At 40.3% G+C, this 14,682-nt stretch overlaps 1 protein-coding gene across 2 annotated transcripts in view; it reads left to right on the forward strand.

Annotated features, from left to right (window-relative positions):
• The window catches only part of PAM (peptidylglycine alpha-amidating monooxygenase), a 333,859-nt gene that overhangs the window by 133,660 nt on the left and 185,517 nt on the right, over positions 1-14,682 (forward strand). Inside the window, 3 exon segments of one of the 2 annotated variants that reach the window (NM_173948.2) lie at positions 12,687-12,771; positions 12,814-12,950; positions 13,971-14,091. In NM_173948.2, coding sequence (NP_776373.1) covers positions 12,862-12,950; positions 13,971-14,091 — 210 coding nt within the window. In that variant the 5' untranslated portion in view covers positions 12,687-12,771; positions 12,814-12,861. 2 annotated transcript variants of the gene reach the window in all.

Consider the following 14,682-nt stretch of genomic DNA (forward strand, 5'->3'; position numbering starts at 1 on the left):
CTGTATGCAGGTCAGGAAGCAACAGTTAGGACTGGACATGGAACAACAGACTGGTTCCAAATAGGAAAAGGAATATGTCAAGGCTGTATATTGTCACCCTGTTCATTTAACTTATATGCAGAGTACATCATGAGAAACACTGGACTGGAAGAAACACAAGCTGGAATCAAGATTGCCAGGAGAAATATCAATAACCTCAGATATGCAGATGACACCACCCTTATGGCAGAAGGTGAAGAGGAACTCAAAAGCCTCTTGATGAAAGTGAAAGTGGAGAGTGAAAAAGCTGGCTTAAAGCTCAACATTCAGAAAACGAAGATCATGGCATCCGGTCCCACCACTTCATGGGAAATAGATGGGGAAACAGTGTCAGACTTTATTTTTCTGGGCTCCAAAATCACTACAGATGGTGACTGCAGCCATGAAATTAAAAGACGCTTACTCCTTGGGAGGAAAGTTATGACCAACCTAGATAGCATATTCAAAAGCAGAGACATTACTTTGCCAACAAAGGTTTGTCAAGGCTATGGTTTTTCCTGTGGTCATGTATGGATATGAGAGTTGGACTGTGAAGAAGGCTGAGTGCCAAAGAATTGATGCTTTTGAACTGTGGTGTTGGAGAAGACTCTTGAGAGTCCCTTGGACTGCAAGGAGATCCAACCAGTCCATTCTGAAGGAGATCAGCCCTGGGATTTCTTTGGAAGGAATGATGCTAAAGCTGAAACTCCAATCCTTTGGCCACCTCATGGGAAGAGTTGACTCATTGGAAAAGACTCTGATGCTGGGAGGGATTGGGTGCAGGAGGAGAAGGGGAAGACAGAGGATGAGATGGCTGGATGGCATCACTGACTCGATGGACGTGAGTCTGAGTGAACTCCGGGAGTTGGTGATGGACAGGGAGGCCTGGCATGCTGCGATTCATGGGGTTGCAAAGAGTTGGACACGACTGAGCAACTGATCTGATCTGATCTAATGGAATTTAGAAAGACGGTAATGATGACCCTGTACGTGAGACAGTGAAAGAGACACAGATGTAAAGAACAGACTTTTGGACTCTCTAAGAGAAGGCAAGGGTGGGATGATTTGAGAGAATAGCATTGAAACATGTATATTATCATATGTCTAGATGACCAGTGCAAGTTCAATGCATGAAGCAGGGCACCCAAGGCCGGTGCTCTGGGACAACCCAGAGGGATGGGGAGGGGAGGTAGGTGGAAGGGGGTTCAGGATGGGGGGACACATGTGCACCTGTGGCTGATTCATGTCGGTGTATGGCAGAAACCACCACAATATTACAATATTGTAAAGTAATTAGCTTCCAATTAAAATAAATAATTCAATTTTTTTTAAAAGATGTGAGTTAAGAAGATAGATTCTGGAGTCTCCCAGCCAGGATTTGAATCCTTGTTCTACTGCAGTATAACCAGAGCAAGTTAATTAATTTTCCTAAAGCTTTAGATCTTTTATCTATAAAACGGGAATAATAATTGGTACTTAAAAGTTATAAGAATTCAGGGAGATAATATGCATAAGGTCAATGCCTAGTGTGTAATCGATAAATGTTACTTTCTGTTATGATTATTCTTTTCCCATTCTTTAGAAGTTCCATATTTGTAAGCACATTTAAAATCAGTTTATTAAAAAATTATTGTATGAAAGGAAATGTATCATTTTTAAAAAATTGAGGTGTAGTTGATTTACAATGATTCAGGTGTAATTATATCATTTTATTTAAAATTAAGCTTTATCTTAATGAACCATTTTATAGCAGTGGTTTTCAACCAGGGTGATTTTTGATTTGAGCTTCCAGAAGACATTTGGCAATGTCTGGAGACATTTTTGGTTGTCAATACTGCAGGAAGTGCCACTGGAATCTAGTGGGTAGAGTCCTGAAATGCTGCTAAATGTCTCAGAATGCACACGACAGTCCCCTGCCACAGTTATTCATTCTGAAATGTTGCTAATGCTGAGCTTGAGAAACTGCATTACAGCTGTAACTACCATAAACTTTAGTTTGTAAAGTTCTTGCCAAGCAAAAGGAGTGCTAGTTGTATTTCAAAATATGGCCTAAACTCAGCAATTGACACATAAATTGAAATCTGTAGAATTACATTCAATATTTTAAATATAAATTTGTATGTGTATAAATATCCCTATTTTCTTCTGGTTACAAAAATGATATATCTTGTGAAATTTAAAGAATGCAAAAGCATATAAATGGATAGTGAACAACCCCTCCCTGCCTTTTTTTTTTTAAGTATGGTTAAAAAAAAAAAAACCTATGGTTGAAAACCATCAGAAATCTAATTGAGATATATTACTTCAGAATTTTATTTTACACTTTTTATTTTGTATTGGGGTATAAATGATTAACAATGTTCTGATAGTTTCAGGTGAACAGTGAAGGGACTGAGCCATACGTATACATGTATCCATTCTCCCCCAAAGTCCCCTCCTATCCAGGCTGCCACGGAGCACTGAGCAGAGAGTTCCATGTGCTGTACTGGAGGCCCTTGTTGGTTATCCATTTTAGATACAGTGATGTGTACATGTCCATCCCAGACTCCCTAACTATCCCTTCCCCCTCTTTAAGTCTACTTCAGCATTTTAAATACATGTGTATACTGTCCTATAATTAGATTTTTTTAAGGTAATATTTTACTTTTCTCTTCCTGAAAAATTCAGTCCTACAGCTGTTATGTGGAGCAGGCAAAGTAGGCACTCAGGACAAGAGACCTGGCATGGGGTATAGAGTTCACCTGAAGTAAGGAGGAAATCAGTGTGTTGGGCTTGATGGCCTGGCATGGAGTGCCATGGCCCAACAGGCTGAGGCGGGCACCCATAAGTGTAGGCAGTCCAGTGTAAGGTATCAGCAAAGGCCAAGTGGAATGAAAAACACAAGGAGCTAGCCTAAAGGGGTCTCAACTGAGGTAATTCAGGCATCAAAGTAAGTGATGTAAATAAAGTTAGTAACAGATTAAAACCCATTGCATAAAATAGGAAACTTTGTGTCCAATATGATATAATAAATGAATGAATATAATGAAAGTCTGATGAGAAATGGAATATTTGTAAGTCAAAAAATAACCTCTCCGTCAAAAAAGTATTAATTCAAAAGGGAAAAATGGTAACTTGATAGTGGAAAAGCCTGGAAGCCATCACCTTAATTATATGATCAAAGTTAACATCATCGGTAATGGGACAAATCAAAATTGCAAGCCACCTACTAAGATGCTCATCTCCTAGTATTCATGTCCTGGAGTAGTCTTTGTCCACACTGAGGTTGGCTGACTTGTAGAATGGATAGCATATTACAGAAGTGGTGGTATGTGCCTTCTGATGCTAAGTCTCAACAAGTATTGCTTACTTTGGGAGAAGTCATTGTAAAGGCACTCTAGTAGCCTTGAGAGAGGGCCACATGGTGAGGAGATGTTTTTACCATCATGCAAGCAAATCCCCTCCAGCCCCACTCAAGCCTTCAGATGACTGCAATCTGTGCTGACATCTTGCTTGCATCCTCATGAGAGAATTACCCAGCTAAGCTACTTCTTCACCCAGTGCACAGAAACTTTGCAAAAGAATGCTTATTGTTTTCAATGATTAAGGTTTGGGGTAATTTGATATGCCACAATGGGCAACTAATATAGATGCAGTGAGAAGAGTAGAAGAGTATAGCGTCACTTCCGGGATATTCCTGCCAGAGATGCACAACCTGAATCTAGTCCTAAGAAGCAGAAAACACTAATTGAGAGACCTTTTGCAAAATAACTAGCCTGCAGTCCTCAGTAGAGTCACACACACAAAAGTTAAAGACAGAAACCGTCCTGGAGTGAGGGAGACTGTATAGAGACTTGACAACGTTACATGCAATGCTTGATTCTGAACTTGATTCTTTTGCTATAAGGGATATTATTGGGACAGTTGACAAAGTTTGGAGACAGAGGAGTAGCTGATAGTAATATGTCACTGTGAATATTTTGATGACTATTGTGGTTATACAGAGGATGTACTTTAGGAAATGTAGACATTAAAGAATTCAGGGGTGATGAGGCATCAGGTTAGCAATTGATTACTCCCAAATGGTTAAATAAAAAAAAAGCTTTTTGTACTACATTTGCAACATTTCTGTAAGTCTGAGATTGCTTAAACATTTTTTATTATGTAGAAAGAAAACAGTATCATAGAATGTGACCTTGCCTATAAAAAATAGATCCATCTGTCCTTTTCAAAGGGATGTTACAACCCACCCCTCAAATTTTACCAATGTCCTATTGATGGACATTTAAATTGATTCCCGTTCTTTGCTATTATAAACATCCAGTTATCTGTTATTATAAACAATGCTAGTAAATATCCTTATAAATATGTTTGTGCCCTTGGTTCAATTTTTGCCCAAGAATAAATCCCTGGAGTTGAATTCCTAAGTGAATGGATATGCATACTTTAATCAGTTTAATCATAACTCATTGTAGGAAACCACATAAAATCTCCTTAAAAGAAAATGAAATTTATAATTTGGTCATTATTTTCATTTGTTCTTCCCCCCACTAGAAAGTAATCTCTGTTGGACTGGAAACTTTATTTGTCTTGATTATCACCAGTCCTAGCATTAAGATAGTCCTAGGCTGAGCGACTTCACTTTCACTTTTCACTTTCATGCATTGGAGAAGGAAATGGCAACCCACTCCAGTATTCTTGCCCGGAGGATCCCAGGGACGGGGGAGCCTGGTGGGCTGCCGTCTATGGGGTCACACAGAGTCGGACACAACTGATGCGACTTAGCAGCAGCAGCAGGCATTAAATAAATGTTAATATTTGTTCCAACAATAGCAAACATTTATTGTGTGTCTGGCATTATTCTAAGGACATAAATTCATTATTCCTTGTAACAAGCCTATGAGATAAATGGTAGGAGTATTCCCATTTTGCAGATGAGGAAACTGAGGCAAACAGAGGCTAAATACTTGCCCAGTTTCACAGGGCTAGTCAACAGTGGAGGCAAGAGTCCAGGTCGTGTTTCTGCAGTTTACAAGTTGCTATTGTTGTTGAGTCATTAGGTTGTATCTGACTCTCTGTGACCCCATGGACTGCAGCACGCCAGTCCCCTGTCCTTCACTGTCTCCCAGAGTTAGCTCGAATTCCTGTCTATTGAGTCAATGATACTATCTGTTAGAGGCTGTTGGCCTCTATGCTGTAATGGTTCTCTCTAGTTGATAAATGAATCAATACGTGAGTGGCCAATATATTTATTTGATTCTTTGAACAATTACTCATTTAAACTATCTTTTTGGATTTTCTTTTCTTCATTTCAAATAAAACTGGAAAAGAATGGACTGCTTACTTTGTAAAAGCCAAATTAGCCTTATGGTCCTCTATACTAGGCTGTACTTACCACATAACAGTACTGTTCCTGGAATTAATATTTGTAGAAGTATAAACTATACATCATTCTTACTAAGAATTTATTTATAATGTGCAAACAGAATATTTGCTTTGTATTACAAATAAGATAGTAAATCTGGGTCTGCAGCTTAAGTCTAGGAGGCAGAACCTTTACTACTTGCTTGTCAAATATTCCCTGCTCCCCATTGGAGCTCTGTGCACTGTGTGTGGAAACACTCCCCATCTCCCATGGCAGAAACCCAACCTCACTCCAAGCGCTTGCTCAGAACCACCCTCTTCCACCGAAGACTGTTTTACCTATCTCTTTTCTCCTACCATCCTTTTGAAGGTTGAATTGATCTTTCCTTCCTCAAAATTCCCTGAGTCTCTATTATAGTAGGGCTTCTCTGGTGGCTCAGATGGTAAAGCATCTGCCTGCAACTCAGGCCACCCAGCTTCAATGCCTGGGTTGGGAAGAGCCCCTGGGGAAGGGAATGGCAACTCACTCCAGTATTCTCACCTGGAGAATTCCATGGACAGAAGAGCATGAGGGGATAGAGTCCATGGGGTTGCAAAGAGGTAGATACAACTGAGCGACAAACACTTCCACTTTTATACTACTCTCACAGGGACTATATTCTAACTATACCTTATATTACTAGTCTCAAGTCCACATCTCCCTTCATATCAGTTCAGTCGCTCAGGCGTGTTTCACTCTTTGCAACCCCATGGACTGCAGCACGCCAGGCCTCCCTATCCATCACCAACTCCCAGAGTTTACTCAAACTCATGTCCATTGAGTCGGTGATGCCACCCAACCATCTAACCCTCTGTTGTCCCCTTCTCCTCCCGCCCTCAATCTTTCCCAGCATCAGGGTCTTTTCCAGTGAGTCAGTTCTTTGCATCAGGTGGCCAAAGCATTGGAGTTTCAGCTTCAGCATCAGTCCTTCCAATGAACATTCAGAATTGATTTCCTTTAGGATGGACTGGTTGGGTCTCCTTGCAGTCCAAAGGACTCTCAAGAGTCTTCTCCAATATCCCAGTTCAAAAGCATCAATTTTTCAGTGCTCAGCTTTCTTTATGGTCCAAATCTTACATCCATACATGATGACTGGAAAAACCTTTGACTGGACAGACCTTTGTCAGCAAAGTAACATCTCTGCTTTTTAATATGCTGTCTAGGTTGGTCATAGCTTTTCTTACAAGGAGCAAGTGTGGTTTAATTTCATGGCTGCAGTCACCATCTGCAGTGATTTTGGAGCCCAAGAAAATAAAGGCTGTCACTGTTCCCATTGTTTTCCCATCTAAATGCCATGAAGTGATGGGACCAGATGCCATGATCTTCATTTTCTGAATGTTGAGCTTTAAGCCAACTTTTCACTTTCAGCAAGAGGCTTTTGAGTTCCTCTTCACTTTCTGCCATAAGGGTGGTGTCATCTGCATATCTGAGGTTATTGATATTTCTCCCAGCAATCTTGATTCCCGCTTGTGCTTCATCCAGCCTGGCATTTCGCATGATGTATTCTGCATATATGTTAATTAAGCTGGGGGACAATATACAGCCTTGACATACTCTTTTCCCAATTTTGAACCAGTCCATTGTTCCATGTCCAGTTCTAACTGTTGTTTCTTGACCTGCATACACATTTCTCAGGAGACAAGTCAGGTGGTCTGGTATTCCCATCTCTTGAAGAATTTTCCAGTTTGTTGTCATCCATACAGTCAAAGGCTTTAGCATAATCAATGAAGCAGAAGTAGATGTAATTCTGGAATTCTCTTGCCTTTTCTGTGATCCAACGGATGTTGGCAACTTGATTTTTGGTTCCTCTGCCTTTCGTAAATACAGCTTGAACATTTGCAAGTCCTCGGTTCATATACTGTTGAAGCCTGGCTTGAAGAATTTTGAGCATTGTTTACTAGCGTGTGACAACAGAGGATGAGATGGTTGGATGACATCACTGATTCAATGGACATGAGTTTGAGTAAACTCTGGGAGTTGGAGATGGACAGGGAGGCCTGGCGTGCTGCAGTATATGGGGTCACAGAGGGTTGGACACAATTGAGGTACTGAACTGAACTGAACTGACCTAAGTGCAATTGTGCAGTAGTTTGAAGATTTTTTGGCACTGCCTTTCTTTGAGATTGGAATGAAAACCAACCTTTTCCAGTCCTGTGGCCACTGCTGAGTTTTCCAAATTTGCTGGTATATTGAGCACAGCACTTTCACAGAATCATCTTTTAGGGTTTGAAATAGCTCAGCTGGAATTACATCACCTTCACTAGTTTTGTTCGTGATACTTCCTAAGGCCCACTTGACTTCACATTCCAGGATGTCTGGCTCTAGGTGAGTGATCACACCATTGTGGTTATCTAGGTCATTAAAATCTTTTGTGTATAGTTCTTCTGTGTATTCTTGCCATCTCTTCTAATATCGTCTGCTTCTTTTAGGTCCATACCATTTTTGTCCTTTATTGTGCCCATCTTTGCATGAAATGTTCCCTTGATATCTAGTTTTCTTCAAGAGATCTCTGGTCTTTCCCATTGTATTATTTTCTTCTATTTCTTTGCACTGATCACTGAGGAAGGCTTTCTTATCTCTCTTTGCTATTCTTTGGAACTCTGCATTCATGTGCTTATATCTTTCCTTTTCTCCTTTGCCTTTCGCTTCTCTTTTCTCAGCTATTTGTAAGGCCTCCTCAGACAACCATTTTGCTTTTTTGCATTTTTTCTTGGGGTTGGTTTTGATCACTGCCACCTGTACAATGTTATGAAACTCCGTCCATAGTTCTTCAGGCACTCTATCAGATCTAATCCCTTGAATCTGTTTGTCACTTCCACTGTATAATCGTCAGGGATTTGATTTAGGTCATACCTGAATGGTCTAGTAGTTTTCCCTATTTTCTTCAATTTAAGTCTGAATTTTTTTTTTATTTAATTTTTAAACTTTACATAATTGTATTAGTTTTGCCAAATATCAAAATGAATCCACCACAGGTATACATGTGTTCCCCATCCTGAACCCTCCTCCCTCCTCCCTCCTCCCTCCTCCCTCCCCATACCATCCCTCTGGGTCGTCCCAGTGCACTAGCCCCAAGCGTCCAGTATCGTGCATCGAACCTGGACTGGCATCTCGTTTCATACATGATATTTTACATGTTTCAATGCCGTTCTCCCAAATCTTCCCACCCTCTCCCTCTAATAAGGAGTTCATGATCTGAGCCACAGTCAGCTCCTGGTCTTGTTTTTGCTGACTTTATAGAGCTTCTTCATCTTCGGCTGCAAGGAATATAATCAGTCTGACTTTGGTATTGACCATCTGGTGATATTCATATGTAGAGTCATCACTTCTGTTGTAGGAAGAGGGTGTTTGCTATGACCAGTGCATGCTCTTGGGAAAACTCTGTTAGCCTTTGCCCTGCTTTATTTTGTACTCCAAAGACAAACTTAACCTGTTACTCCATGTATCTCTTGACTTCTTACTTTTCATTCCAGTCCCTTTTGATGAAGAAGACATCTTTTTTGGGTGTTAGTTCTAGAAAGGTCTTGTAGTTCAACATAGAACCATTCAACTGCAGCTTCTTCAGTGTTACTGGTCAGGGCATAGACATGGATTACAGTGATATTGAATGGTTTGTCTTGGAAATGATCAGAGATCATTTTATCTTTTTGAGATTGCACCCAAGTACTGCATTTTGGACTCTTTTGTTGACTATAAGGGCTACTCCATTCTTCTAAGAGATTCTTGCCTGCAGTAGTAAATATAGTGGTCACCTGAATTAAATCCACCCATTCCCATCCATTTTAGTTCACTGATTCCTACAATGTCGATGTTCAGTCTTGCCATCTCCTGTTTGCTGTTGCTGCTGCTAAGTCACTTTAGTCGTGTCCAACTTTATGCGACTCCATAGATGGCAGCCCACCAGGCTCCCCCATCCCTGGGATCCTCCAGGCAAGAACACTGGAGTGGGTTGCCATTTCGTTCTCCAAGGGAAGAAGCTTCTCCTGTTTGACCACTTCCAATTTACCTTGAGTCATGGATGTAACATTCCAGGTTCCTATGCACTGTTGTTCTTTACAATGTCTGACTACTTCCATCACCAGTCACATCCACAACTGGGTGTTGCTTTTGCTTTGGCTCTGTCTCTTCATTCTTTCTGGAGTTATTTCTCCACTGATATCCAGTAGCATATTGGGCACCTTCCAACCTGGGGAGTTCATCTTTCAGTGTCATATCTTTTTGCCTTTTCATACCATTCATGGGGTTCTCAAGGCAAGAATACTGAAGTGAATCATCTCCGTTAATAGAATATTCTCCTTTAGTTTTATTCATTTTTGAAAACCCCAACATATAATATTTTGTACAAAAAGTGAAATTAAAGCATTTTTTTGATTGTTGTTTAGTCGCTAAGTCACGTCCATCTCTTTTGAGACCTGATAGACTGTAGCCCACTAGGCTCCTCTGTCCATGAGATATCCCAGGCAAGAATACTGGAGTAGATTGCCATTTTCTTTTCCAAGGGGTCTTCTGGACCCAGTGACACACCCAAGTCTCCTGCATTGGCAGGCAAGTTCTTTTCCAGTGAGCCACCTGGGAAGCCCCATGTTTTGATTAGAGAATGAATTATATCAAGGAACTCTATTTTGAATTTTTTTAATCCTAAAAAAGAATACTAGAATTTGAATATTGTGTATACATATATATATATTTGTTGTTGTTGATGATACATGCATACACACACATACATTTGACAATCATCAGGCATTGTAAAATAACAAATGGAAAGATTAGACATGATGTTTTTCATATGATGATTTCTATTTTATCTTTAGTTTACAAAGTGTCAAGAACGAAGAAGCATAATTAGCTTTCATTTCTATAAGACCTTTTTTTCCATTCATGGCTGCCAATACCAACTTTGCTTTTACCCACAACTTCAGTTCCTTTTCTTTCAGTGGGTGGTTCAGGGACATCAAAGGTAATAAAATCAAAGAGATAAGTGGAATGTTTTTTCAAACACTAGTAGTTAAGGATGTGTTCCTGTTAAAGAATGTTAATACTAAATTTGTTTTCAAGTGTTTGTATAATTCCATATCTCCCTGCCAACTAGAAGAAGGACTGTCCTTGAATCCTGTTCTGCATGCAATAGAAAAAATATAATCCCTTCTTCACATATATTTAAAGAGGAAAAGAACTTGGGGAATGTTAAACATTGTCATTTTATAGGATTATATTTTGTTGTAAACAAAAGCAGTTGCATAGCCTTCAGGCAGTTATTTCTCTTCTCGCACAAGGAGTTCTTTCCTTTACCCACAGGATTCGGACAAAGCTAAAGGCTTTTGTTCTGAAAGCTCACATAGCAAGCCAAAGAGAAAGTTCAAACAAATATCATCAGTCTTTTAAAAATGTCATTGCTTATGTAAATTAACTGTGGTCCTTGGTTGCTGGGGAGCCTCAAGCATCCTTGCATAGGTTGGATAGTCAATCATGTTTTATTTATAGTTTACATAACCTATGTTTCTTCTAGAAAGCAATGACCGTGAACTCTTCTAATTTCAAGTTTAGGTCATACTTTCTGTTTGTCTTAGTTTAGTTTTTGTTTGATTTTTTGTTTGTTTTGTTTAGATTAGATTCACTCTCTTGTGATTTCCAGGGAATGATTTAGATGCTAATTTATTTGGAGCACTTCTATATGATCTTACTGATTTTTTTTTACCGTTATTCATCTGGCCAGTGGATTTATTTGTGACTCAGAACTTTAAGAAATCTTTTCCTTTATTTTCCTATAAAGTATTTTTATATTGTGAATGATACATTTTAAAATAACACCTTGCTAAAATATACATACTTGATACACAGTCTGAAATATATTCAGAGTAAGAGTAAAGTCAAAACACACACCTTTTAAAATTTAGCCTAATTGAGTCTTCTTCACAAAATGTTGAGATGTTGCATTAGTTCTGTATGGCCTGATGTTTATATTAATGTTAAGTTTTAGATCATACCCTCTGTATATAAAATTCATGTGGGGGTCAGCTGAGATTCTCCTTACTGCTTCTAATTGCATTGCACTGTAAGTCTCCAAACTTTATTCAGGAATGAATATCTTTTGGGAGGCATGCCTTCTAAGTAAGGAATTACTTTTTGTATGTTAGATGCAGGAGTTTTAAATAGGTGCTTACATTTCATATTTGGTATTAGCTATAGATTTTTTATTTGTTTTAAAAATGATTCTGAGAACTTCAGTGATTACTTCTGTGACGATCATTTTTGGTAGGGGCTATCTTTCTCCTCAGATCTGTGATGTGTGTGTGTGTGTGTGTGTGTGTGTGTATGGAGAAAGAAATGGCAACCCAGTCCAGTGTTCTTGCCTGGAGAATCCCAGGGACGGGGGAGCCTGGTAGGGTACCGTCTATGGGGTCACACAGAGTCGGACACGACTGAAGTGACTTAGGGTAGCGTAGCGTATGTGTGAATATATATATATGAACATGCCTTTGTTCTCAAAGTCTTTTTCTATCTGATTACTCTCATATATAAACTCTGCTTTTGTTTCTTTCTTTTTTCTTTTGTTTTGCCTTAGCCTGTCATTTGTATGAAAAACTTTGTTACATTCAAGAACCAAGAAGCATAATTAGCTTTCATGTCTATAAGACCTTTTTCTCCATTCATGGCTGCCAATAGCAACTTTGCTTTTACCCACAACTTCAGTTCCCTTTTTTTTAATGGGTGGTTCAGGGGCATCAAAGGTAATACAATGAAAGAGGTATTAAGTGCAGATATTAAAACCAGCAGAGGTATCAAGTGCATTTTCCATTCTAGAAGGGAGTGACATAGCAAGTGAGGAGAAGAAATCCGGAGGCAGGGGCGAATGTGAGGGGAAAGTGGGGAAAAGAAGTCGCAGAGAAAAGGAGAAGAGCGGGCGTGAGAGAGGAGAAAGCAGGAAAAGGCAGAACTGGGGGGCTAGAGAGGTTTGTGAAATCTGAGGGGGGCGGGGCGGGGAGGTCAACAGACCCGCATTTTCACCAGGCGTGGGCTCAAGCTTGCGGAGCGACGAACGGATGAAAGCACCTCAGCTGGGATTTGCTGAGGGGACGCACGCCGTCATGTGTTTAGTCATCCATTATCTGCTTCTATTTTCTGCAGGTTCCGGACGATGACTGACGCGGGTTTGTGTGGGAGCCCTCCCCGCCCCTGTCCCGCCCGAGCGATAAGCATCCCGCGCGTCTAGCCCGCCGCCCCCCGCCGCCGGCTCTGAGGGGAGGCGCGCTTCCGCTCGCGGACCTGACAGAAGTCCCGGCTTCCCGCGGGCGCTGAGCGCGCGCGGCGCTGCTGTGTGGCCGCCGCGGGGACGCCCGCCGCGCCCCGGGCCATGAAGTAGCGGCTGCCGGCGGCGCCGCGGCCCGGTCCTCCCGGCGCTCCTCCCGCCCGCCCGGCGCCGCGCCTCTCGGTCCTCCCGGCCGGGCCGGAGCGCCGAGGACATGGCTGGCTTTCGGAGCCTGCTAGTTCTTCTCCTCGTGTTTCCCAGTGGCTGTGTGGGCTTCCGAAGCCCACTTTCTGTCTTTAAGAGGTGGGTGTTTGTTTTTTTGTTTGTTTTTGTTTATTTCTAAACAGGCGACGTGTGGTTTGGATGCTTTCTGTGCATGCTGTTGAAAAAAAAAAAACGGAAGAGTGTTGGAGAAATATACGTGGTTGATTCACTTGGCCGCAATCCTTGGGAATTTTAACACAGTTAAACTTCTTGTAAAAGTTCCCCCTTACAGACAAAATAAAAAGCCCCCTCGCCTCCACCCCCCGTCCTGTATAGCCAAGCTGTCCTGGCTTTCAGAACTCCCAATTAGAAGTTGTGATTTCCAACACTCATCACTCCCTCTTGGGGAGACAATCTGAGAAAGTACAATATCGTCGTTTAGACTGGAATGCCTTCCCGTTTGTAATAGCCTGAAGAAAAAGATATAAAGGTAGGTAACTGGTGAGGAGAAGCAGATAACAGACTGTAAGAGCTCACAAGGAAGCATTGAGCTGTATACACTCTTCATAATTACCATGTTAAATATTTATGCACTTGCGCATTTGTAATTCACATCACAGACTCCCCGCCACCCCCCAACTCACCCCCACCCCGCCATCATAAAACTCTGCCTTCTAGCGATGTTATTGTTGGTTTTTTGGTTTCTGACTAGTAATATCGGACACTCATAAAGGAGTCACAAAAATTTTTACTGGCTTGTAGTAATATTTCTGCCTTGAGAGGATTGACAGGCCTATGATAATTGTAATTGATTAATACTGTACTTTCATTAACAGAAACGTATATTTTGACAGGTTTGTATTGAATCAAGTTTTGAATGTAGCCTGCTTGGTTGCTTTGATTATGTTTTGCTCACAAGTTGGGTGCATGCTGCTCTTGGACTATATGATGCAATTCTGAGAATGGTATAGAATATTATGTGGTAATTACATCTTTTCATTGTGTCTAAGTCAACAATATTTAGTCTTAAAGTCATAGAATTCCTTTTTTTCCCTCTTCCCATGTCCAGTTAAAATCCCATTATGTTCAAGGATATTGAAATTGTCTTCTTTTTTTAAGGTTTAAAGAAACTACCAGATCATTTTCCAATGAATGTCTTGGTACCACCAGACCAGTAATTCCTATCGATTCATCAGATTTTGCGTTGGATATTCGCATGCCTGGGGTCACACCCAAACAGGTGAGAGGAATTGTGTATTTAATTATTTGTGTGTTTTATATAGAGTCTAATTAAAACAAAGAAACTGCATTTACAGCAGGAGTAACTTCTTTGAAAAGTAGGCATTTTTTTTCAAGACTCCTCAAATAGGGCTAGAATAAATAAGTATTGTAAAGAGGACTAAATTTTTTTAAGGTAAATCTTTCAGTTAAATTTCTTTTTAAAAATTTTACCTGTATTATTTGTGTTTTGAAATGGAACCTTGAAAATTTAAGTCTCAATGGAGTAATCGCCTTGGTAATGCAGCATGTATTAAAATATGAAAAATTATTCTAATAAAGGGAAATGATATTGAGCAGCTGCATCTAAGAGATTAAGTTGTTTAAATACCCCTCTATAGCAGCCACAAGTTGAGAAATGAAAGCGTGTGTTTACTGCCAAGAATTTGGAAAATACATATTCCACACTTTTAAAAGTTAAAAAAAAAAAAAAGCTGTTCATACAGGTGGCTGATTGTGAGTTTTCTTTAGCTTAATCTGCTTGTCATAAGAGAGATATTTGACGAAGTAGAAGCAAAACTACCATGGTGACTTACAGAGCATTTTGAGTAGA

Source organism: Bos taurus, chromosome 7 (genome assembly GCF_002263795.3).
Source record: "Bos taurus isolate L1 Dominette 01449 registration number 42190680 breed Hereford chromosome 7, ARS-UCD2.0, whole genome shotgun sequence".
Lineage (NCBI taxonomy): Eukaryota > Metazoa > Chordata > Mammalia > Artiodactyla > Bovidae > Bos > Bos taurus.